Source organism: Amia ocellicauda, chromosome 13 (assembly GCF_036373705.1).
Source record: "Amia ocellicauda isolate fAmiCal2 chromosome 13, fAmiCal2.hap1, whole genome shotgun sequence".
Classification (NCBI taxonomy): Eukaryota; Metazoa; Chordata; class Actinopteri; order Amiiformes; family Amiidae; genus Amia; species Amia ocellicauda.
Genome location: NC_089862.1, coordinates 1,631,079 through 1,657,040, shown reverse-complemented (window position 1 = coordinate 1,657,040; position 25,962 = coordinate 1,631,079). Strand labels below are relative to the sequence as shown.

The 25,962-nt window shown below is 36.7% G+C and overlaps 1 protein-coding gene across 6 annotated transcripts; it reads right to left on the bottom strand.

Annotated features, from left to right (window-relative positions):
- Positions 1 to 377: 377 nt before the first annotated feature.
- Positions 378 to 24,465, bottom strand: LOC136766298 (uncharacterized). Of its 6 annotated transcripts, none has more exons than XM_066719678.1 (18): positions 24,257 to 24,465; positions 22,449 to 22,504; positions 22,075 to 22,147; positions 19,658 to 19,866; positions 18,881 to 18,964; positions 18,560 to 18,622; positions 18,018 to 18,200; positions 17,333 to 17,482; positions 15,958 to 16,012; positions 15,469 to 15,559; positions 15,164 to 15,305; positions 14,055 to 14,159; positions 13,762 to 13,852; positions 6,918 to 7,104; positions 6,501 to 6,575; positions 4,637 to 4,739; positions 4,183 to 4,301; positions 378 to 1,895 (listed from the first exon to the last, which is right to left on the bottom strand). In XM_066719678.1, the coding sequence occupies exons 1-18, from the start codon at positions 24,282 to 24,284 to the stop codon at positions 1,802 to 1,804; spliced, it is 1,908 nt and encodes a 635-aa protein (XP_066575775.1). In that variant the 5' UTR covers positions 24,285 to 24,465; the 3' UTR covers positions 378 to 1,801. The 6 variants fall into 6 exon arrangements, with proteins under 6 accessions (XP_066575775.1, XP_066575778.1, XP_066575773.1 ...); XM_066719681.1 differs by having other exon boundaries at positions 4,166 to 4,301; positions 24,257 to 24,464; XM_066719676.1 differs by having other exon boundaries at positions 378 to 1,899; positions 24,257 to 24,464.
- Between the last annotated feature and the right edge of the window lie 1,497 nt (positions 24,466 to 25,962).

Here is a 25,962-nt window from a genome sequence, read left to right as displayed (position 1 = left end):
GCTCTAGAACCTTTTCACCCTGGAACAAAATGGAAAACGGGAGACACAGAGAGTTGTCACAATCTGGAAAAGACTCCCCAGCGATGTGGTTGAAGCTAAAAATTTGGGAACATTTAAAAATAGACTGGATAGTATCATTGCACACCAAACAAGCAGGATGGGTCGAAAGGCCTCCTCTCGTTTGTAAACTTTAATGTTCTTTCTTATGTTAAAATAATTTGCCAGTATTGATAAATTATTTCTCACCATGGTGAGGCGATATACAGTATACCAGCACAGCACTACACATAAGCAACACTGCAATAATCAACTTTTATATAAAAAGTTAAAAAATGTTATGTATTTAACCTTTTGAATTATAGAAAAATTAGCACATGGAAGAGAAAAAACACATGTTTTAATTCATCACTTGGTTCTAGTAGTTAGTTTTCCCAATCATAGAAGCAATATTTATGAGAAACTACTGAAACTCAGTGGTTTCTATTGCACAAACCATCCAATCATTTAATAGTCATATACATGTGTAAAATGTTATTAATGATAGGATTACATTTAAAAAATAAACTGGGTTGACAGTAAAAGCAGAATCTTCTTTTGTATAACCTTTACACAAGGTGACAGAGGCAGAGCAGTGAGAACATGAAGACATTTGCTTTGAAAATGTAGTCGCACATCTTGTTTACATCATTACAAATAAACCAATTATGGGCTTTTAATATTATTGCATAAGCTGGAACACTCATCATACAACCTTTTTATACAGTAGAGAAGCAAGATACACACTTCAAAATATTTACCTACCTTTCAGAGTTAATTTGTTGTCAAGGTTTTCTTCACTAAACAATACGAAATTGTCCTTGATGTAGGTAAACTAATGTGAATACAAAACTGCTGCATTTAGTGTTTATGCATACCAAGACGTAATGTCTTGCCTATTGTATAGAAAAATTAAAAAAAAAAAAAAAAAATGCCGCAATACTGTGTGTACAACTACTGTAGTCAGACTAAAAATACCATATATTTTTGCGGTTAAATCAAACAGATGTGTATTTGCAAATACATTTTTATTTTTTTTATTTTTTATGTAGTCCAGAGTAATTCCTTGAAACCAACTGGATAATCTAGTTAATCCAAGCAGTATATACAATACCAGTTTCAGTGACCCAGATTAGCACTAGTTTACCCAATGTTATTTTGGGTATGAAAGAGTAATGCTAATCAAGGTCTGTGAAACCAGTGGTTTCTAAAAAATAAAATAAAAAGGGTTTTAAAATCAATACTAGTGGGTTTTTTTTTTTTTTTTTTTTTTGGGGGGGGCGATACATGTATTTGGTAATACAAATTTACAACAGGATAAAAAAAAAAATTTTTTAAATGATTACATTTTTTCTTAAAATTATAAAATTATATAAAATGGTATTTAATGAAATGAAATACTACTTGTTGTGAAGAATCTTCCTACACCATGCAGAGGATTAGCTTTCCTCAGGATCATTATTGCAATTTTAGATTGAAAATATAGGAGGGTATACAAACATTCATCCATAATAATTAATACTCTGTATTATCTACATGAATGCTGGACTGTGTTTGTATCTGAAGGCACGTAACTCTAAAAGCAAACTAAAACCAGGTGAAGGGTCTCAAGAAGAAAACCTAATTATAAAAATATTTCCAAAAACCGCTGCCTTATCCGAAGACAGAAATATTCATTTGTACGATACATCTATTGACATTAGAAAAAAATAAGTTTGCTATTCCAAAGTCAGTACTGCTCAGGATGGTGCATTCCATTTGTGATCTATGCCTTTGTGCTCAGGGACATGTTTGTAGATGCATTTTTCCTTCTTTGTGCACTCAGATGTCCTCCAGAAAAAACACTCCCCGCTTGCTTTCTGTCTGCCAACATTCAAAAAGAAAAACAAAACAAGCAAAAAAAATGTAATATACATTACACAAGAATAATGAAGTGAATGTGCAAAGTACTTGGAAACAGTCTCTAACAGCTTTAATATCTAGTGTAAACAAATTACTGTGACTTTACAACAGTCGTATATTAACCAATATTGTGAAAGACCTGTGGTCTACATAAGGTAAAGTAAATACTTAAAAGCTGTGTTTTGTTTTTTTCCCTAATTCTGAATTTACAGATTATTTTAATTTTTTTAATTATATATGCTGCATTGACAGGTGCCCCAAACAATTACCTTGATAAATAACACTGTGACACAACCGATTTATCCATGCTCAAAACGCAAGTGAAAGAGCAAAAATACAGTATTTTATTATACACAGTATGTGTGTGTATAAACAGTGGTCATAGAAAGTATTTACTCCCCTTTCAACCTAAAATTTTGATGCATTTAAATGGGATTTTGTTTCTATTGATTTACACAATCTACTCTTTGAATAGGCAAGATCATTTTAATTGAGAAATAGTTAATGGAGTGGGGGGAACAAAAAAAACATCCTGGTTACAAAAGTATTTACTCGAGTCAATACTTGGTAGAACCACCTTCGGCAGCAATTACAGCTGTGACTCTTTTGGGGTATGTCTTTACCAGGTTTACCCATTTTTCTTGTCAGAACTGTTCAAGATGTGTCAACTTGGATGGAGATTGTTGGGGGGCAAATGATCTTCAAATCATGCTACAGAATCTCAAGGGAAGGCTTTGACTGGGCCTCTCTAGGTCAGGTTGTCCTCAATGAAATACCCTGATAAATAACACTGTGGCACAAAGGCATAAATCAGGGGGCCTGTATTTCGCTCCATCCAATTTGTTCTATATCCTGACAAGTTTCCCAGTCCCTGCCAAGGCAAAGCATCTCATAACATAATGCTACCACCACCATGCTCCACAGTAAGGATTGTGTTATCTGGGTGATGTGATGTGCTGTGCTGGATTTGCACAAGAAACAATGCATGGCATTTAGGCCACATTGTTTATGTTTTGTTTCAGAAGACCACAATCTTTCGGAACATTTTTTTTTTAAATTATTATTATTCCAAGCAAGATTTGAGCTGGACTTTTTTCCAGAAATGGCTTCTTGCAACTCTTCCATACAAGCCAGATTAGTAGAGTGCCTGAGCAATTTGTGACAAATGGACAATTTCTCCCTTCTGAGCACTGGAACGCTGCAGTAGGTCTTTCAGAGTTATCATTAGACACTTGGGGACTTGTCTGACCAATGCCCTTCTTACCCAGTTGCAGTTTTGGAGGACACCCTGCTCCAAGCAAAATCTGGAAGGCGTCATATACCTTTCACTTCTTAATGATCAAGTTAACGGTGCTCCAAGGGATATTCAATACCTTTTAAATAATTTTATACCCCTGCCCACAACTTTATCACACGCACTACCCAACTGTAGGACCTTACAGAAACCGGTGTATTTAATAATAATAATAATAATAATGTAACATTTGCTACTTTCCGAACCCGAGGAATTTCAGTGGCAGATTTTCAAACAAATGGGAGTAAGCCGTTCTTCCACTGCTAGGTATAACAAGTGAAATCCACTGCACAGCAAGCACTGTTATTACATTCACTTCAGCAAAGATTCATAGCATGTTTATGTATTTCTGGGCAATGATGGGGTTTGTAATTATATTCCTGATTGTTGAAAGTCAGAACGACTAACAGTTGTCTAGGTGGATTTAGGTTAGGACAAAGGCACTGTAAAAGTGGTTATAAAGAGATTATAAAGCTGCAGCACATTATTAACATGCATTTCACCCACCTTTAAATCGACAAACACTGGTTTTGGGAACAAATGTTGCATAATTGCATCTAGAATTTAATTTAGAGTCTTGCAAGATTGTAACACATGGAACTTATTTAATTCCTTGATTTCTGCCGTGACGGACACTCCAACACATTTGCTATGACATCTACTATAACTTACTGCACTGTGCCATTAGAGAAAAAAGCACAACAGTACAGTTCACTCTCAGAGAGCTTGCTCAGCTTATCCATGGATTGTAACTTAAACATTATGACCATCTGAGACTATAATCAAACTAACATATCTAGTATTAACAATTCAGCTTCAGATATTTAATCTGATATTTCAAATGAATGTCATTAAATTAATGACTGAATTAGCATTTGGTGAAATTATGACAAACATCACATGTATTTTTTTTTTTTTTTTTTGGAGACTAACCTTGAACAGTTACTTACAGATTCACAGTTTTAGCTGGTTGTTCAGCCAATGGATTTAGGGGCTTTGCTGCACCTATAAATTTGTAGGTATTATCTGGATATCGGACTATTAGCTTGGCTCCTTCAACTTCAAATCCCTGTAAAAGAAAATGTAAAAAGGCAAATGTTAAATAAGGTAAATTATTCATACCAGTGATGTGTGGACCACCACATGCTGTAATGAAAGCAAACCAGTGGCTAGAAATCACTCAATCACGGTCACATTTGTTAAGAGACACCAAATCACCAAAAAACCTGAATGTCCACTCTGGCAGCTACCTCTGTAAACATGCAGAGATGGAAATAAAACCGGGGTAGTATCAGACAATGTTTCTTTGCTGCATCTTAAAGATAACTGCTGTTTAGGTTAATTACTTTCCATCTAAAAAGAAAATAAATTGAAGGAATAGGAGGGGGGATAATATATATTTACATTCATTGCCAAGATGGCTTTGTCAGCGGAGTCTTTGTTTGTATAGTTGATAAAGGCACAGCGTCTATTGTATAGCACCCTCATACTGTGAATTTCACCAGTCCTGTGTAAAGAAGAAAAATATTAATATTTCACAGACATGTTAATCATTATACAGTACTGTGCAAAAGTTTTAGGCAGGTGTGAAAAAATGCTCTAAAGTAAGAATGCTTTCAAAAATAGACATTAGACAATAGATTATATTTATCAATTAACAAAATGCAAAGTGAGTGAACAGAAGAAAAATCTACATCAAATCAATATTTGGTGTGACCACCCTTTGCCTTCAAAACAAATTATACCAGACAGGTGCTAATGATCATCAATTCAATATATAGGTTGAAACAATCATTAACTGAAACGGAAACAGCTGTGTAGGAGGAATTAAACTGGGTGAGGAACAGCCAAACTCAGCTAACAAGCTTACTGTCAAAAGTCATACACCATGGCAAGATTGGAGCACAGCAACAAGACACAAGGTAATTATACTGCAACAGCAAGGTCTCTCCCAGGCAGAAATGTCAAGGTAGACGAGGGTTTCCAGATGTGCTGTCCAAGCTCTTTTGAAGAAGCACAAAGAAACAGGCAAATGTTGAGGACCGTAGACGCAGTGGTCGGCCAAGGAAACTTACTGCAGCAGATGAAAGAAACGTCATACTTTACTTCCCTTCCCAATTGGACAATGTCCAGCAGTGCCATCAGCTCAGAATTGGCAGAAAACAGTGGGACCCTGTTACACCCATCTACTGTCCAGAGAAGTCTGGTCAGAAGTGGCCTTCATGAAAGACCTGCGTCCAAAAAGCCATACCTCCGACATGCCAACAAGGCCAAGCACTCAACTACACATGAAAGCACAGGAACTTGGGTGCAGAAAAATGGCAGCAGGTGCTCTGGACTGACGAGTCAAATTTTGAAATATTTGGCTGTGGCAGAAGGCAGTTTGTTCACCGAAGGCCTGGAGAGCAGTACACGAATGAGTGTCTGCAGGCAACAAGTGAAGCATGGTGGAGGTTCCTTGCAAGTTTGGGGCTGCATTTCTGCAAATGGAGTTGGGGATTTGGTCAGAATGAATGGCCTCCTCAATGCTGAGAAGTATAGGCAGATATAAATCCATCATGCAATACCATCAGGGAGGCATCTGATTGGTCCCAAATGTATTTTGCAGCATGACAACAACCCCAAACATAAAGCAAAAGTCATTAAGAATTATTTTCAGAGTAAAGAATTACAAGGAGTCCTGGAAGTGATGGTATGGCCCCCACAGAGCCCTGATCTTAACAAAATCGAGTCTGTCTGGGATTACATGGAGACAGAGAAGCAACTGAGGCTGCCTAAATCCACAGAAGAACTATGGTTAGTTCTCCAAGATGTTTGGGACAACCTACCTGCCGTTCCTTCAAAAACTGTGTGCAAGTGTACCTAGAAGAATTGATGCTGTTTTGAAGGCAATGGGTGGTCACACCAAATATTGATTTGATGTAAATTTTTCTTCTGGTCACTCACTTTGCATTTAGTTAATTGATAAATATAATCTATTAACATGTCTATTTTTGAAAGCATTCTTACTTTACAGCATTTTTTCACACCTGCCAAAATGTTTTGCACAGTATTGTACATCTACATATACCATAACTAGGAGTGCAATCCTAGTAATTTGTGCAGTATGTGGAAGCACAGTCTAGCATCTACACGTTCATAATAAAGGACAGTTGTCTACCTTTAGCTTTTTGAAGAGCCCTTTAATATCACCATTTACAAATGATAATCTAAATAAATGATTAATGAAAAAAGTAAAGCCATTATGAACATTTAAAGAAAAACTTACGAGCCAAAAATGTCACGTAGAAGCTTTTCTGGAACAGCACTGGTCACGTTTCCAACCCATACAGCAAACAGTTTCCTGTTTAACATATAAACCATTAAAAAGGGCAGCAGTGTGGAGTAGTGGTTCTGGACTCTGGAGTGGAGGGTTGTGGGCTCTATCCCAGGTGGGGGCACTGCTGTTGTACCCTTGAGTAAGGTACTTTACTTTTACTTAGATTGCTCCAGTAAATGGGTAAAACATGTAAAAATAATATGATATACTGTAACAATTGTAAGTCACCCTGGATACGGGTGTCTGCTAAGAAGTTGAGTAATGATAAAAGTAATGGGAAAAAAAAAAAAAAAAAAAAAATAGCCCTTATTGAGTTCAATACAATTAGTCCATTTTAAATACTGCAATCAGGAAATTGAAACTTACAGGGGTGGCTGCTGCTGTACAGCCGGTGTCTTGACATGGTTGCTTTTGCTTTTCAGATTAGGCTGTGGTTGGACCAGATGTGCAGGCTTCGAAGCAAGGTGAGATTTTTTTCCTGATACAATCCATTCCTCTTCAGCAACTTGACTGGTACCAACTGCAGAGGTGCTATCATTAAAAAGTTTCCCATCTAAAAGAATAAATATTGTAGGAGAGGTAAAACCCCACATAAATTAAATCTTAGGCTATGTACAATGTTTTTTGTTCATGATAGTATCAGTTTAAAATTTAAAGTTGAAACTTTAAACCCTGCCATTATGCATATAATAATGGTTAAAATCATGCTCTTAAAACAAAACAGTCACAAAACCTTCAGTTACACACAAGCTGACAGTTTTCAAATCCAATTTCACCAAGCAAGCGTTAGAAGATGGTTAGTTGCAAAACATCAATATTAATATATCGGCAACAGTATTTTCAAAATTTTGACAAGATTTGGGAGGAGCCATGTAACACACACAACCAATACAGAAACTCCAGCAGCAAGGCCACAATGTCTCTGAAAGCCTCATCTCCATAGCAGGGAAGCAAATGGTCCAAACCACTGCAAAAACATCCATTGTAGTAGTAGTAGTAGTAGGAGAACTTGGGGAGTTACTCAGCACCCTAGCCAACAACCAACTCAAGAAAGAAATTGTTTGCTCAGATAGAACATATGAAGCATTTGCTCCGACATCAGATTCAAACCTGCATCACCCCCCTCCTTGTAGGGATGTGCATGATAAAATATTTTGACTATCAACTATCAGGTGACCCATCGAGTCTTTAACCTGTTGTTAACATTTATAGGACAGTGATGCGACATGTTCACAACTTGATTACATTTTTCAAACGGCGAGCAAAATCCGTTATCCTCATTGCTGTCAGTTTAACGTGCACACCAAAATCGCGTCGGCCTTTACTAAACGATTTACATTTCCAAGCCACACTCAGCATATAGACTACTGGTCTACGCTAATCAAATCGGAAACATACCTGTGCGTTCGACGTCCAGTGAATAAAAAAAAATTGAAAATCACCTATAGGGTAATAGCAGGATGTGTATGTAGATACAGACGGGTGACAAATTAAAGGAAAAACAACAGTGTCTCAGTAAGATGTTGGGCCACCACGAGCTGCCAGAACAGTTTAAATGTACCTTGGCATAGATTCTACGAGTCTCTGGAACTGCTACTGGAGGGATGGAACACCATTCTTCCAAAAGATATTCCCTCACTTTGTGTTTTGATGATGGTGGTGGAGTGTGCTGTTTAACACATCGATCCAAAATCTCCCATATGTGTTCTACGGAGATATGGTGACTGCGAAGGCCATAGCATATGATTCACGTCATTTTCATACTCAAACCATTCAGTGACCCTCGTGCCCTGTGGATGGGGGGCATTGTCATCCTGGAAGAGACCACTCCCATCAGGATAGAAATGTTTCACTATAGGACAGGAATGGCGAACCTGTGGCATGCAGAGCCATATAGGTGGGCACGGCCCTCAATTGCCTAAACTGATTGGCACTTTAGAAAATCAGTCAGTATGCTTGGCTGTGAAGGCACCGCCCCCAAGTAATTGAGCAGCGCTCACATTATGATCTGAAAATTCATGTTTTAGGTCAGGTTCTTTTGCGCAGATTTTCACTGTTACGCGCACAATCCTATTGGAGGAGTTATGCAGATTCGCGCAGAACTGCAAAAATCTGCAATTCATGGATGAGATATTAATGTTATGATGACTGTTTATGCTGTGGTGTGGCACTGTGGGTGCAGGAGGAAGATGACAAAAACTGTGTAAGTCTGTCCTGGTGTGATTAATTGTGGTCAGCAATGGACACGTTTGTTGAACAAGCGGGGGAAAGAATTATATTTACCATTATCTCCTGTATGAGAAACCACCACAATCATTCATATTTAACTCTCCGACAGTTAAAAAACTTCATAAAGTTGACAAAAGCTGTAAATTCTCAAAAATAAATAAATGATGACTGATTTGAAGAGTACATTTGTGCATACGCAAACTCAGGGTAGATTGATACCACTGTAATATTAATCTAGTTGTTTTACAAAAATGTAAAAGCAGTAGATATTAAGTAAATATACGTTGAAAAAAAACAAAGGCACATTAATGATTGAGTGCAACTGCAAACTAAACAAAACAATATGGAATGATTACTAATGCAGCCAAATGAACAAACGTCTACTTCTTGCGTTTTAATGGCAGGGCAATGGGAGAATCTGTGAGACTTTGTTTCGGGGGTAGATTGTGATTTTAATGGGGGTTTTAAATGTACTTTAGCATTATAATCCTCAAACTTATACCATGATGAAATGTGATTCATGCATTTTACTGCACTGTAGCAATACTGCAACATTTACATGATCGATTAATTATGATGCACTTATTCTTTATTCTTTAATGTTGTGACATGCTTTGGGATGGTGTTCCACTATATACAATTAAGATTGATTGATTTCATTTGAATGAGGATTAAAGGTTCTCATTGTGCAAAATAAAAAGGGACATATTCCAAAAATGATTGAGCTAGTGAAGTCCTATTAAAAACATAAGAAAGTTTACAAACGAGAGGGGGCCATTCGACTCATCGTGCTCGTTTGGTGTTCATTAATATCTAAGTGATCCAAGGATCCTATCCAGTCTATTTTTAAATGTTCCAAAACTTTCAGCTTCAACCACATTGCTGGGGAGTTTATTCCCGATTGTGACTACTCTCTGTGTAAAGAAGTGTCTCCTGTTTTCCGTTTTGAATGCCTTGAAGCCCAATTTCCATTTGTGTCCCCGGGTGTGTGTGTCCCTGCTGATCTGGAAAAGCTCCTCTGGTTTGATGTGGTCGATGCCTTTCATGATTTTGAAGACTTGGATCAAGTCCCCACGTAGTCTCCTCTGTTCCAGGGTGAAAAGGTTCAGTTCCCTCAGAGTAGGACTTTCCCTTCAGACCTGGAATAAGTCTGGATGCTCTCCTCTGAACTGCCTCTAAAGCAGCAATATATTTCTTGAAGTGTGGTGCCCAGAACTGTACACAGTATTCCAGATGATGTCTAACTAGTGCATTGTACAGTCTTAACATTACCCTGTGGAACTCCACTAACAACCTCACCCCAGTTAGAAGCAACTCCTCTAATCGACACCCTCTGCTTCCTATACATACAACCAGTTCATAATCCATCTACTTACATTACCCTGAATGCCTACAGCTTCCAGTTGCATGTTACATTTTTTTTAATAAATTAGTAAGACATGATCTGCCTCGTCTACACCCATGTTGACTATCTCCAAGAATGTGGTTTTCATTGAGATGCTCCTCTATTTTCTGTCTAATCATTTTTTCCAACATTTTACAGGTGATGCAGGTGAGACTGATTGGTCTGTAATTTCCTGGCTCAGTTTTGTCCCCTTTCTTGTGGATTGGTATGACATTTGCTGTCTTCCAGTCAGTTGGCACATCCCCTGTTCTAAGTGTCATTTGGAATAATCGAGTTAGCGGCCTATAAATCATTTCCCTCATTTCTTTAAGTACTGTTGGAAATATCCCATCTGGCCCAGGTGATTTGTTGGTTTTTAATTCTGCTAGTCCCTTTAGTACCTCCTCCTCATTTATCCTGATCTCTCTTAGGGTTTAACTGGACTGATTGTCAACCTGTGGCATGTCATCTGTTTTTTATTTTGTAAAAACCTCTGTGAAATACTCATTTAGAACATTTGCCACATCTTGTTCGTTTTCCAAGATACCTCAATTTTTGCCCTTTATCTGTTTCACCTCCTCCTTTATTGACCGCTTGCTGTTGTAATATTGAAAAAAGCTCTTTGCATTAGTTTTAGCTCCAAGAGCTATGTTTCTTTCCATTTCTCTCTTTGCTTTCCTGATCCCTTTCTTAAGATCTCTTTGCAGCTCAACATATTCTATGTATTTTGTTTCGTCACCATCCCTTTTGTATGCGCTATACAACATTTTCTTCCTCTTTATATTTTTTTGCATACCTCTATTAAACCATTTTGGCCAGTGTTTTTTGTTCCCTAATTTGCTAAGTTTTGGTACAAATTGCTCCTGAGCCTCAAGTAGTATATTATTAAAATATACCCATCCATTTTCAACTAACTCTGTATCCAGTGTGCTCCAGTCTACCTCTTCTAAGTGCCGTCTCATACCTTCAAGGTTTGCTTTTCTAAAATTGTAGACCATTGTTTTAGACTTGGTCCTTGTTTTTTGAAAGAATGCCTCAAAGCTAACCATATTGTGATCACAATTTGCCATTGGTTCTCTAACTACTGTCCCCCTCACTCTATCTTGGTCATTTGAAAAGATCAAGTCAATACATGCGCTCTCTCTGGTTGGTTCCCTGACAAATTGAGTTAGAAAGCAGTCATTTACCATCTCAACCATTTCTATTTCTGCTTCTGTAGTCCCCACTGGGCTTTCCCAGTGTAAGTTTGGGAAATAAAAATCCCCCATTATAACAGCTACATGCAGTCCTGATTACACTGTACAATGCAGCATCTTTCTGAATATCTGAGTTTGGTGGCCTGTAACACACTCCTACCGCTAATCCTCCAGATCTCTTGTTCTGTTCCGTTACTGGGATCTAATACAAGTTCTTCTGCCTCAATGTCATTTTTCACATTTAATGCTACTCCACCCCCTCTTCGATTTTGCCTGTCTCTCCTAAACTGTGTGTATCCTTTCAACTTGTATTCATCCCCATCATTTTCTGTAAGCCATGTTTCTGTCACTCCTACAACATCATAGTCACATGCCAGCACTGTGGCTTCCAAGTCTAACATCTTGTTCCTTATACTCCTGGCATTGAGGTACAAACATTTCAGGACTTTCCTACTGGCAGTTTCCCTTGGTTTTCTTGCCTTAGTGGAACATCTCCCATTGTAAGAGCTCCCTGCCCCCCTGGTTCCTAATTTCAATGATTCTCAATTTCACTGCACATACGCTCTCCCAATGCATTAGCCCCCCTTTTGTTTAGATATAGACCGTCCAGTTTGTACAGGTCCCATCTATCCCAGAAGAAAGACCAATGCTCCATAAACCTAAACCCCTCTTCCCTATACCAAGCTTTCAACCACGTGTTAAACTTTCTAATCTCTGCCCGTCTCCCTGGCCTGGCACGTGGTACCAGAAGTATTTCAGAGAAAACTACCGTGGAGGTTCTGCTCTTTAGTTTTGTTCCTAACTCCTCAAATTTGTCTTGCAGAACCTCTGTCCTACTTTTTCCTATGTCATTGGTTCCAATGTGGACCATGACCAGTGGATTCCCCCTGGCTTTGGCCAGTAGCCCGTCTACTAGTTTAGGGAGATCTGTAACCTGAGCACCAGGCAGGCAAGATCTTTCTCAACAGCTGGTTTAAGTAGCTTTTGTCTACCTACCCCCAATTCACACCTAACTGGCCCCACCTGGCTCCTCCTGCAACAGAATTCCTGCTAGTCCTAGACAGAAACTCCCTTCTACAACCTGTTTACTTTCACCAACTCAGCAGCTGAACTGAATTGACTTCAAATTTAGGCAAACTACAGACAATGCTAATGTCAATTTAAGGCAAACTTAAAACAAAATGAGCAATGCTAAGACTATTCTGAAACTAGTCAAACAAGATGGCTACCTCTCACCTGTACTCTCCTGTCTCTATTTGTGGCAACTTGTAAATACTTCTGTTACTTCTATTACTACTGCTTTTCTATATTTGTAATTTCACAACCTGTGAGCAAAAATGGAATCTGCATAATCTTTTTTGGGAAGAATATGTGCCTCGCTTCATTCAGCTTCATATACTGCAGCAGACTCCCATTAGCAGACTGGAGCTGCACTTGCTCTCCAGAATACAGAGGGATAATGGGGGAGGTTCATGGTGGTGGGGGTCATGTTCTGTCCATGGTTTTTAGATTTTTCTGTATTGCGGTTTGATTAGTTAGCATGTTTGCTTAATTAAAACCAAAAAATATATAGTTAAAAAAAAATAATAATAATAAATCTCTGTAGACCAGTGCCTATGGTTTTTGCACCACTGAACACATGTGCATTTGTCTTTGTAATGAGGGGTTTATGTACTGCCATCTTGATCTAAAATCGAGGTCAACTGGGCCTGCTTTTATACATGCCACAGAGCATGACAGGATGTTAATTGCTTAATTGTATTATGCAGTACACCTGTTTGGAGGCATCTGCATTCATTCCTCCACTCATTTATTCACGTTTTACCTTCAATTTGTCACCCATCTGTATATAATCGTACTTTGTTTGATTCAGTCCTCTTTCCTTTTCTGTCATTGTTAGCATTGCAGAAAGGCGTTTGAATTTTGGGTAGGTTGACATACCAGTTCTAAATTTGTGGAAGTTTAACATTTTGTGGAATGCAATTAAACTTAACATTTTAATTTACTGAAGTATTTCCATGCAGTACTTTTCTGTGAGGAAGACCAAAGTGAGACCAAATACTCAAACATTTGATTCATTAAAAAGCCAACGTACATTCTAGTTTAGCCAATCAAACCAAGAAACTGCTACAAAGAGAGCCAATTATCAGTACAGGCTTTAAAATAAAATCTACATAATTATTTTTTAACTATCAAATCGTAGATTCACTTGTCGATAGTGGCCATCATTAACAAAGTCAAATGTTTGAGTATTTGGTCTCATCCCTACCTCCTAGTGCCTAATCTGCAAAGCATGAATGACTAAAACCAGGATTTGACACTAGCTAAATGCATTATTCAATAAAACCCATGGAGACAAGATCTATATACAGAGGAGGCAATTTGCAAGCTGAATTCTTACCATGAATAGTGGACAATGCTTCCAGTGCCTTCTCAACTGTTCCGTGTATTATTAAAGCATTTGAACTCTGCTCTCGAGTAAACCCCATTTCCTACAGTAAGAGAAAAATAAATATTTATAAAAGTACCTGATGCATAATAAATTGAGTCAAGGTTTATTTTTTAAAGCAGCGGACATCCCAAAATGAGTGAACTGGTATCAGGAATAACCTAATTTAAATTAATATAGTCCAGTCATTTAAAATAATTTAAAGTATCAGAAAAAAGACAATAAATCAAAGCATTGTAACTTACCATCAATTGAATGATCTGGACTCTCATCAGTTCCTGTGCTGCATCAGTGCAGGTGCTGTCCAGCTTTAAAACTTCTTTAAATGCCTGTGAAGCTTCAGCATATCTCTATTAGAAAGAGCAAAGTACTTCTGATTAGCAGTTATTTAAAACTAGGCCTAATCATTTCCAAAATTAATATCCGCTTCAAATAGCAAAAAGACTGAAGGGTTCCTAATAATTTCTACTAAAGTATAAATTTTAATTACCACTGTGCACTAAAGATATTCACTATTCCACCGTTAGCTATCTTGAAACTAAATGTAATGGGAGCCAAGAGATTTGCATATAATCTGTCTATACCTGAAGTGATAGTAACCAAATCCTAGCAGAATTTTTGGAAATGCCAAAGACATCCTAACCATCTTTTTGGGCATTAGACAATTATACTGATATCATGGTTTTCAATAACATAGCCTAATACTAACACAATTAGATGCGTCACTCTAACAATAATAATATTGATTAACCTTTGTCTTAATATACAAGACATATGGTTTATCTAGATAATGACTTTTCCTCCTCTTGTATTACTAGTTTAGTTACAATTTTCATTATGCATCTTTGACCCTGGGTCTGTCTTCATTTATTCAAATAAATGTGGGGTCTACAGACTAAAGAACTCCCTATTTGCAAATATAGCTAGTTTGTTGCCACTTTGTAGTCATCAACACTACACCATCAAGTCACTGCTAAGGACTAATACTATTTAAATATCAAACATTTCAGATTGTTTTAGAAGTTAACCAATAACTGAAGACAACATCCACCTTGAAGCAGTCTCTGGTGTGAGATAAAATTTAGTTAATATTGTTAGGCTGTCTAGTTTGCATAGTATTGACAATGGAAGGGATACGAAATTATTTTTGTTTTTTTAAAAGAATGCTGTGCCAATGACCCTGGAAAAAAATTGAAAAAAAGCATCCATAATTTTAATATTACTATGTTAATACAGTATAACAGCATTAATAACCAACTGAAGTAACAGAAATTATCCATCAAATTGACTGTTAGGTTGTGTAGTCCAATAACCAGATATTGCTAGAACCCTATAAGGCACACAAAGATTTTACCTTTAAACCAACCAGTGCTCTTCCTTTCCGGAAAAACCCTTTTGTCCATGCAGGGCACATGCTGAGTGAAATGTCTGCATCCCCGAGTGCTTTTTCGTGTTGTTGCAACTTCTCATAACAGTAAGAGCGATTACCAAAAAGTCTGAGGGTAAATAAAGATGCAGATTTAATTTTCATGGAGAGGATGATTATTAATAAATCAATACTAACACTATTTAGTAGGTTTAATAAAAAATAAGGTGTGTACTTCAGATCCACAGCACAATGTTCATTTTCAGCGAGTCACACCTCTCAGAAAGGCTTACCTATATTCTTTTGGATTATGCTTGATTGCATCTGTAAAATACATCACAGCACCTTCATAGCGGCCGTTACAAGCGAACTGATTTCCAATAACTGGGGGAAATTAAATAAAACAATTAAATCGGTGACAGAAAAAAAAAAAAAAAAACCTATTACATTTTCCATCTGACTGAACTGAAAGTTCAACATCATCGCAGAACACATGGTCTTGCTTTTAGTAGTAATATTTTGCTTTGTGTTGTTTCCATTCTTTTGGGAAGTAATTTGAAATGTATATAATTAGGAAGTACAGACCATAAATATGCATAGGGCTCTTAAATATATAGCTAAATATAAGTTAACCACTTTAAATTTACCTTTACACATCACAGTAATGTGCAGGTTGATGTATAGATTTGTTCTACCCTCAGATAACATGTTAGTGTTTGGTAAAGCATCTAAGTCCCCTTGAAGGCTTCTGCCAAAACAAAAAAATGTAAATGATCACTAACCAGCTAACTCCATGCTTCTCCTAATAATGTCCTCACCACCATTTTCTGTACCATTCTGCAAAACAGAGAACATATTTCAGTACAGCAGGGCTTGACCAACCTATTCCATCCCAAGGCCCACTTGATCAACATCAAAACAACATTAAAAAACACATTTAACACATTAGATACATTTGCATAAGATGTCTGACATTACACTAGCTTGTAAGTGTATAAAACTGAATGAAATTTTTTACAGCTAATCCATATAAACAAAATAAAACAAGTTATCAAACTAATCACATTTTTTTTTACAAGCACACGGTTTATATATAGGTAGGCTACGGATTTAACTTTACTCATAATAAACTGTATGGTGACATATGCATGTTAACAAGTTAAATCTGTATTTTATTCAATACAGAAAAGTGTTGGAAATAGGGAATTGATGTGAACCCCCTGATCAATATATCCCAGCGTTCAGTATCATTAAAAAAAATAACTATACTGAAAGTAGTAACAGTTGTCAGCAGTTGTTATATCCCACAACTTTTATTTAAGTAATGGGCCACTGTCCCCAGAACATTTTGAAAATTAGAGACCTGAAATGAGTAATTTCCAAGTCAAAAAACTTAGTTCAAAATCTCACAATCAACCAACAGTATGCAGGGAAACTAGACAGTTTGTGTTGCTTGATCTGTTTCGGTGGAGCTCAGTTATTGAAATGCGTGAAGATGCACAGTTTTCGGTTTGTGCGCTGCTATAAATATGCTTCTTCACTGGAAATAAGCTGTTTCCGCTGCTGATGTAGGAGTTTCTAGATGAATACAAGTTGTGACGCCCGCATTCATCAATAACAAAACATCTCCGTAAATTAGTTTGAGGTACTTATTTAGTGATGTACAGGTGTGCGGTTTGATTCCCGAGCGGGGAGCTCCAACCTACAAAATAATTAGGCCTACTTACTTTTTTTCAAGATTGCCAAGCCACCCCCCCTCCCAAAAAAAAAACAACTGTAATGGGCATTATACAAATCAAACGTTTTAAATTTAGATAGGATACGAGTGACATCTGAAGTCAATGGCAGTATTCAAAACTGCATTACTACCCATACCAACATTTCAGTAATGTGGGCATGTAGTACATGTAGTATGCAGTTTCGAATACAGCTAATTTCTATTAACAAGAGAGGAAATACAAATGTGACTGTCACGTGACAATCATTCTAAAGTTCTAAGATTTGTAAAACCTTAGACAAATGTATTCCAATTTTAAAAGCATTGTTTAAAATATTTTCATGGCCCACCTTCAGTAGCTCTGCGCCCACAGGTTGGGAATCACTGCATTTCCAGGTATATTTGAAATAGATAAGCATTGAAAAGCAAACTTATTTTACCTGTTGTTGAGCCTCCTGTTCTCCCTCTGATCTGCCTTCCAATCTATTTGGAGAAGGTTTATTTTTCTCTTTCTTCCCTAGTTTTGGTTTAAGCTCCTTTTTACGTCTAGCAATGCTAGATATAAAACAACTGTTGAAATCCAATTCCCCCTGAGAGACACAATAAGAAAATATTAAGCTTAATTATGGACATCTTTTAAGTAAGTTTAAAAGGCATCTGCTTTTTGGGTGTGTGAACCTGAAGAGGAGGAGATAAGGCGCTGCTACATTTAATCTTATTTCAGAGTCAGCTTTACAGAAACTCTCAGAACCCTTTTGATCCTATAGTGTTTGCTGTGTACTGATCCCTATGGGAATAGCAAAGTCATAAGGTCTACTGGCACATCCAGGAATGCCTGAGAACATTCAGAATGACTAATATTATTGCAATAATTGCTTGCGACACTTACATAAATTTGACCTTCAAACATGTTTTTAAATTTGAGCACTCACTTCACGAACTTATAAATAAAGACCTTTGCGAGTAAGATTGTGTTCCAATATAATCCTTACGCAAACAAAATAAAACTGGAAAAAACATCAGCTAATGTACACTTTGCAAAAAGTACTGCCAACAGTAAAATACAACTGAAGCACAGAAATCAGGACAGAATATGGCTTTTATCTGAAGTAATGCATCACTCACCTCACTTTTTGTGCTTTCATCTTTACTCTCATCTTCACTAGATTCATTACTAATTACATCATTATTATTCTTCTCTAAGGGTGCCAATGTATCTTTTTGAAGTGACATCTTAGGATCTTTTTCATTAGACTTATTTTCTTCACTAGTGGTATTGATCTTTGTCACTCCTTTTTGAGTTTTGCTCTTTATGTAGGGAAATAAAAAATAAAATAAAGGCAAAACATTCTTCATTAACACAGTGAATTCATCTTACAGATAAATAAAAAGAAAGGTTAGTTACCAATGTTAGGTAACTTTCTTTAGCCAATTTAAGTCAACTGTTGAGTGTGACCACATATGCTGTATTTACACACACACATGAAATACACAAATATAAAAACAAATTAAAAATCCTTCAATTCCATCAGAACCATGTAAATTACCCAGCACTCAATTTTAGTTTTCTTTTTTTTTAAATAAACACCATTATAATGACTACAAAAATACACAATAGAAAGCAAACTAATTCAGTTGTCGAAGTACGATACTAAAATAAACCTTACATTTTTACTTTCATTCTTAATTTCTTTTTCAGTTTTTTCTTGTCGTTTTCTCTCTTTTTGCCTCTGTTGGAAGAATAGAACAAAATCAAAAAGCAGGAAAGTAAACACTATCCACCACAGCCACAGTGTTATAGTGAAGAAAAATGCACTACTCCACCATAGATACACCAATACATATACACGTCAACAGAAATAGGGGGAAGAGGGGAGAAAAAAAACAGGTCAAGGTCAATGGTCAGGCATCTGGAAGTTGTTTTGGGGTAATCTGACTAAGAGCTTGAACTATTCTTAAGTTTTACCTTCACAAACACCCTGACTTACCATTTTCTTAAGCTTCCTCTTTTCAGCTTTTTGTTTTACCCTTTCTTCCTCATCTAGTAATTCTTTGGCATTTTTTTCAGCTTCCTATAAAATAAATGTATATAATTACTACATGGTACACCACACAAGCAAGCCATTATAAGCCTTTAACACTTAATCTCAAATTCATAATTCTAATACATCAACATAGAGCCGATACAAAAATAAAGTTTTAGTTCACAATAACATTAGGATTGGTGAAATAACACTTAACCTATGCACTGTGGATGACTGGATGTGTGCTGTAGATGATATACTTTGGCCATATCAGTTCAAACTTCTCACAGACTTTCTAAGCTATTGAGTATTGAATACTATAGTATTAATAGTATTAGTACTATTACTATATTACTATATACTATATTATATATATATATATATATAATAATACTATTACTATATGAAATAGTATTAAATACTATTTAACAACTATTTTACATAAGCTTTTTTTTTTTCTTTTTCTTTTTTAAATAGTACCTTATGCTACCAATGCATTTGATCCGGATCATTACCATCTCCCTGAGAGGTACATTTGATCCGATCGCCGAGCGTTTCTGATCCGGAACAGAAATGGCAGTGTAAATGCACCTATTGGATACTGCTAATTCACTGTAATGACTCAAGATATCTTTGAGGGTTCCAAAGAAAATATTGTCTTATATCATACATTATCATTAATGCTTTTACTTTATAAGTTATGAAATTAACTTCACAACAATACTCATTAAAAATGTTTACCTCAGCAGTAATTTCCCTAAGTGGAGTGAATGGTGAATGGTGAATGGTTGATGCTGGCTGATGTCGGTCTAGAAATTTTTTGGAAAATCCACAGTATGGCCTTTGATCATAAAGTTCATTATCAAAGTCATCGCTGTCATCACTATGGTCATATTCATCATCTTCATAGTTACCTGTAAAATCTAAACCTGTAGAAATGCCAAAAAAATCTAATTAAAAAAAAAAAAAAAAAAAAGTGAGAACAATGGTATACAAACAGGTCAGGAAGACCAACAGATAAGAGATTTTTCAAAAGTCCAAAGGCTTCCCTCTTTCCAAGCAGCACTCACATTTATAGCCGATTTCAATTACACACCTACAGTGAGGGAAAAAAGTATTTGATCCCCTGCTGATTTTGTACGTTTGCCCAGTTGCAAAGAAATTATCAGTCTATAATTTAAATGGTAGGTGTATTTTAACAGTGAGAGACAGAATAACAACGAAAAAATCCAGAAAAACGCATTTCAAAAAAGTTATAAATTGATTTGCATGTTAAGTATTTGATCCCCTAACAATAAGCAAGATTTCTGGCTCCCAGGTGTCTTTTATACAGCTAACGAGCTGAGATTAGGGGCACTCTCTTAAAGGGAGTGCTCCTAATCTCAGCTCGTTACCTGTATAAAAGACACCTGTCCACAGAAGCAATCAATCAATCAGAGTCCAAACTCTCCACCATGGCCAAGACCAAAGAGCTGTCCAAGGATGTCAGGGACAAGATTGTAGACCTACACAAGGCTGGAATGGGTTACAAGACCATCGCCAAGCAGCTTGGCGAGAAGGTGACAACAGTTGGTGCGATCATTCGCATATGGAAGAAACACAAAATAACTGTCAGTCCCCCTCGGTCTGGGGCTCCATGCAAGATCTCACCTCGTGGAGTTTCAATGATCATGAGAACGGTGAGGAATCAGCACAGAACTACACGGGAGGATCTTGTTAATGATCTCAAGGCAGCTGGGACCATAGTCACCAAGAAAACAATTGGTAACACACTACGCCGTGAAGGACTGAAATTCTGCAGCACCCGCAAGGTCCCCCTGCTCAAGAAAGCACATGTACAGGCCCGTCTGAAGTTTGCCAATGAACATGTGAATGATTTAGAGGAGAACTGGGTGAAAGTGTTGTGGTCAGATGAGACCAAAAAAATCGAGCTCTTTGGCATCAACTCAACGCCATGTTTGGAGGATGAGGAATGCTGCCTATGACCCCAAGAACACCATCCCCACCGTCAAACATGGAGGTGGAAACATTATGCTTTGGGGGTGTTTTTCTGCTAAGGGGACAGGACAACTGCACTGCATCAAAGGGACGATGGACGGGGCCATGTACCGTCAAATCTTGGCCGAGAACCTCCTTCCCTCAGCCAGGGCATTGAAAATGGGTCATGGATGGGTATTCCAGCATGACAATGACCCAAAACACACAGCCAAGGCAACAAAGCAGTGGCTCAAGAAGAAGCACATTAAGGTCCTGGAGTGGCCTAGCCAGTCTCCAGACCTTAATCCCATAGAAAATCTGTGGAGGGAGCTGAAGGTTCGAGTTGCCAAACATCAGCCTCGAAACCTTAATGACTTGGAGAGGACAAAATCCCTCTTGAGAAGTGTGCAAACCTGGTGGCCAACTACAAGAAACGTCTGACCTCTGTGATTGCCAACAAGGGGTTTTGCCACCAAGTACTAAGTCGAAGGGGTCAAATACTTATTTCCCTCATTAACATGCAAATCAATTTATAACTTTTTTGAAATGCGTTTTTCTGGATTTTTTTGTTGTTATTCTGTCTCTCACTGTTAAAATACACCTACCATTATAGACTGATCATTTCTTTGTCAGTGGGCAAACATACAAAATCAGCAGGGGATCAAATACTTTTTTCCCCTCACTGTAATCTTGCCATAATGTTTAATGCTAACTCCTCCTATATTGCAGTCCCCTCAATCATTTTGACCACATATCTTCTTTCCAATTCTCTGGTTACTCTTACAACCTTTAAGAAAAACGGAGGCCTACATGTCACAAAAAGTGAACAGGCTAACAAAAGCACTGCTTATATTCTGCCTTCATCATATCTTCTGTAATTCAATTACAACAAGCATCTCTGAAACCATAGTTTGAAATGTTTGCACAAAACAGATACAAAAATCCTACAGAATTAAGTTTAGGTGCTTTAGTAATCGTTTTTGATTTTGAATATAATATCTGAAAACAACTATCAGCATTTAGCTACTCTTTAAGTACGACTAGAGGGTATTTAAGTTTTAAAACTTACTCTAATCTACAACAAAACAATAAGAAAAACAATAAGACAACATTATAGAATCAGGGATCCTTGAGGGAAAATGTATATATTATAAAAAAAACAAAAACAAAAAACATCTTACCAAACTGGGGGTTCATCATTCTAGGTTGCATATAATATGGTGAGTTGTGTCCATTAAAAAAATCCATCATGAACTACAAAAAGAAAATAGATCTATTTTATATTTTAAATCTGGCATTCAAATTATACATACAATAATGGCAGTTAAGGGGGGGATAAAACCCTGTTAAAGGTTTCCTTTTCCATTACCAACTGAGCAACTATAGAGTCATTACATTTAATTTTTTCACATTCTCTTCCTAGGTCAGTAGCTACAGCAACAAGCAAAACAAATAAGGACAAATATATTATATTTTATTATTTTAAAATAGATTCAGGATAAAAAGAGACATGCAGTTTCTCAACAAAAAAAAAACACAGAAATAATTAACTTACACGGGCTTTTAGGATGTCAATTCCTTCAGCAGTAGGACAATTTACTGCTCTAAAACCTATAGGAATAAAAATTGAGTGGGGAAAAAACAAACAAGTTTATATATGACTGGCAAATTCAAGTCCCTTCAGCAGTGAAACCTGAACAGCCAATGGAATGGAAAAATAAATCAAGTACAGATCTAAGGAAACAAAACTGAAACTTACAAAGCAGTCTGGTGCTTATGTACATATTAAAGCACTCCTTACAAGTATTTAATAAATAGAAAGTCAAAAATAAAAAAGGGAATGCTTTGAGTGTCAGTTAATACACATGACTTTCATTGTATTGTTTTCGGTTGGGTTTGATATTATCTGGTAGGCCTTTAAGTTGTTTGATAACTTTTTTCAGAGTGTAATGTTACCATTACCTGGGCGTTTCTTTATATCAGAAGAAAAGAATGTTTGTACTTCGACAACTGAATGCGTTTGCATTCTATCGTGTAATTTTGTAGTGTTAAACGGTGTTAAAAAAGAAAGCTCTCGAAATTGCTCATATTGAGTGTGTTGGGTAATTTACATTGTTCTGATGGAGTTAAGAATTGTAATTATTGGTTTGTTTTTATATTTGTGCATTTCATATATGTGCATAAATTACTTGGATTATAAACTTCCAAGGTTCCTCTACCCATAACACTCCAGAATAAACTTAAAATGTTTACTTTTGAAAACTACTTCAAACAGAACCAAGTCCAGGGAAGAGGAGCAAAGACATTTAACTCTATAGATTTGGGTTTATAGAATGGCTGGTAAAACTCGCAAATGCCTACAGAACTAGGTCAGCTAGGTCAAGATCAGTCCATGTTTTAAAAGTTCTGAAAACAGATGCTGCCACTTAAATAAGAAAGCAACTTTTATTAGAAGCAACAACAAACATTAACAAACAAAAAAATGCGTCTTCCCCATACTTTCTGGGTAAAATGTACAGAGATAAAGAACCAAGTATTTGGAATTATACCTGAATAATTAATCTTCTAAATAATGAACATGAATTATATGCACTGTGCTTGACGTGTTTACGTTAATTTAAGGATGTTCTAGGTCACACGGAATTAGAATATATCTCAACTTTTATAGACAGGTCTAAGACAATACTGTAAGAACTCACGGGTCCATTCCACTTCTAATGACTTCGTTTTAAATATCATCGTGGAAACTCAAGTCACCACAAACCTTCAAGCCCCAAGGAAAGACGATTCCACTAACTCGACTACAGCAAAATATGAACAAACTAGGTGACAAAGCATAGCTACTAACTTAAGGTAGTCTATAAAATGTTATGGATTTCCTCATTGATTTTAAAAACTAAGCATCACACATCGGCACGAGGTATACTATCACTCTACAGCCAAATTAAAAATAAAAAAAAAAACACATGCAGGACCATACGACAAAAAACTCACCGGAAAGGAAACAAGTTTATTAGAAATGCAATGCAATGCATCATGATAATGCCGCGTATCCAGCTGTAACGTAGTCAACTAGCCTATATACGTGTAGCTAAAAACAAAGTCAGGAAGGACGGCGAATTTAAAATATCACACTCGATATAAACGGAAACGGACTGCCACCTCTACACGCAAGTCTCTGACGAAGCATTTCCTGTTGCGTGATGAAAGCTGTCTAACCAGAAAGTCTGCACAATACAGAAACAACCCTTTCAAATTCTTGTAAACATTACTTCTGTTTGAAGTTTACAACGCATGCCTTTGCAATCAAGATCATGGCCTGGCGTTTCCCAAATCCAATTTAAATACAGTTTAGGTTCTTACCTTCCGAATCTTTCCCCTTTTTAGACATGTTCACTGTTACTGCGTGATATGATTATATATGTATTATGTAGTTTAGCGCTTTGCAAACCCTCTCCGAAGTAATCTATTCCTGTTCTCGGGTATCATTGGTTCAGGAGCCGGTTGACCACGTTCCCAAATACTCAATATTCTTATGGCCTTGGGCACAGAGAAATCCCTAGCAAGCATGCGCGAGTGGGCAATCTTTTGAGATGTTGAATCAGAGGTACGCCAAGCTGTACAGCGCATGCCCAGTTACACAAATATTGTGTAAATGGAACGAAAATGTATGAATATGTGTCAACTTATTTGATGTATATATATATATATATATATATATATCGCCTAACTGTATATTTTATAATGATTTCTTGATTATAAAATTTATGTTATAAATAAAACAAATATAATACGGATGGTGAGTATCAGAGGTAGGCATAGTATGAAGTCAGCTTTTGCTTTAACATGCTCCTTTAACGCAAGAACCTGTATTTATGACTGTAATATATGCGGAATATGGCGTCCTAAACCGTTAGATTCGGCCCAGTACTGAGCTTAGCGTTGTAAGTATAAAGGTAATGTTTATCAAGTAAAATTATTTTATGCATCACATTGTACAATTTCAGTAATTCACATAATGCACCACTGAAGCTGGAAGTCAAAATTGTGGATGAGTCTAGCTATTTTTCTGAAACCTAACTAATAAAGAAAGCATAACAAAATAAAATTCAACAGTGGTCACGTTTCAATTAACTTTTTTTTTCTTTACAGCACTTTTGTTCTCATCTGTATCCCAGCTTTTATAGCAATAGCTCTTCTTAATTCTCTGTTTATACTGTCACACAACTTAAGCAGTGCATTGCCGTATTCTTCTGCATGCAGTTCAATTAACCTCCATGAGCATATTTATGGTAGTTGCGATCTTCCTTTTCTTTCTTTCCTCAGGCTGTAATCCAGTGGGTTTAAGATCAGGGAGTAGATCAGAACAGTAAATACATTTTAAAGACTGTTTTAGTTACTTAGTCAGTAAAAGCCTCTACTTGGAGCATAGGTTGAGCCTTATAATCCTATTATTTGCAGAATCAAATCTGGGTTATAACATACCTGTCTGGCACTGGGATTCTCACAGAGGGATGCAATTTACAAAGTAGACTGAGTGGTCTTGAGCCAGCCAGTAAAAGTGTGGTTTAATTTAAACTTGACATGTTCTCAGAAATGGAAAAATAAAGCCACTATGCCAGCTGGCTGCAGCTACTAATGTGTGTGGAAAACCATACAGTTCTCTTCCAAATTGACTTCACCTACAATTCTGGAAATACCTGAACATCAATCATTGGACCAAATGCACCAAGTAATTGTTTATGTCTAGCCAGGAAACTTTTTACAAGTCACAATCAGAAAAGTGAGCAGTGCTGGGATCAGCTGATAATTTGTTTTAATTTAAAAGTTTTGTTGTTGTTTCATTTTTTTTTTTTTAAACAGCTTGAATTTTTTATTCATTTTCACTACTCAAGTTTGCCTTGGTAAATTTACTATTTACACTTTTAACATGGTTTTACTGTAGTTTTATTGAGGTTCCTTATGGGTTCAACAAGCCTTCATTTACTATACTGTTCCATAGGAATACCATGACAAATGCTTTGAAGACATGTTTAGCACAATAGTTGCACAGATTATTTTAATCTCTG

Coding starts and splice junctions, on each gene's coding strand:
- LOC136766298 (XM_066719676.1), bottom strand. CDS start 24,284: ATGTCTAAAAAGGGGAAAGATTCGGAAG. Junction 18,965..19,657: donor TTAGGGAAATTACTGCTGAG/GTAAACATTTTT, acceptor TTTATTTTATAG/GAAGCTGAAAAAAATGCCAA. Junction 15,560..15,957: donor GAGAAGCATGGAGTTAGCTG/GTTAGTGATCAT, acceptor AATTTCCCCCAG/TTATTGGAAATCAGTTCGCT.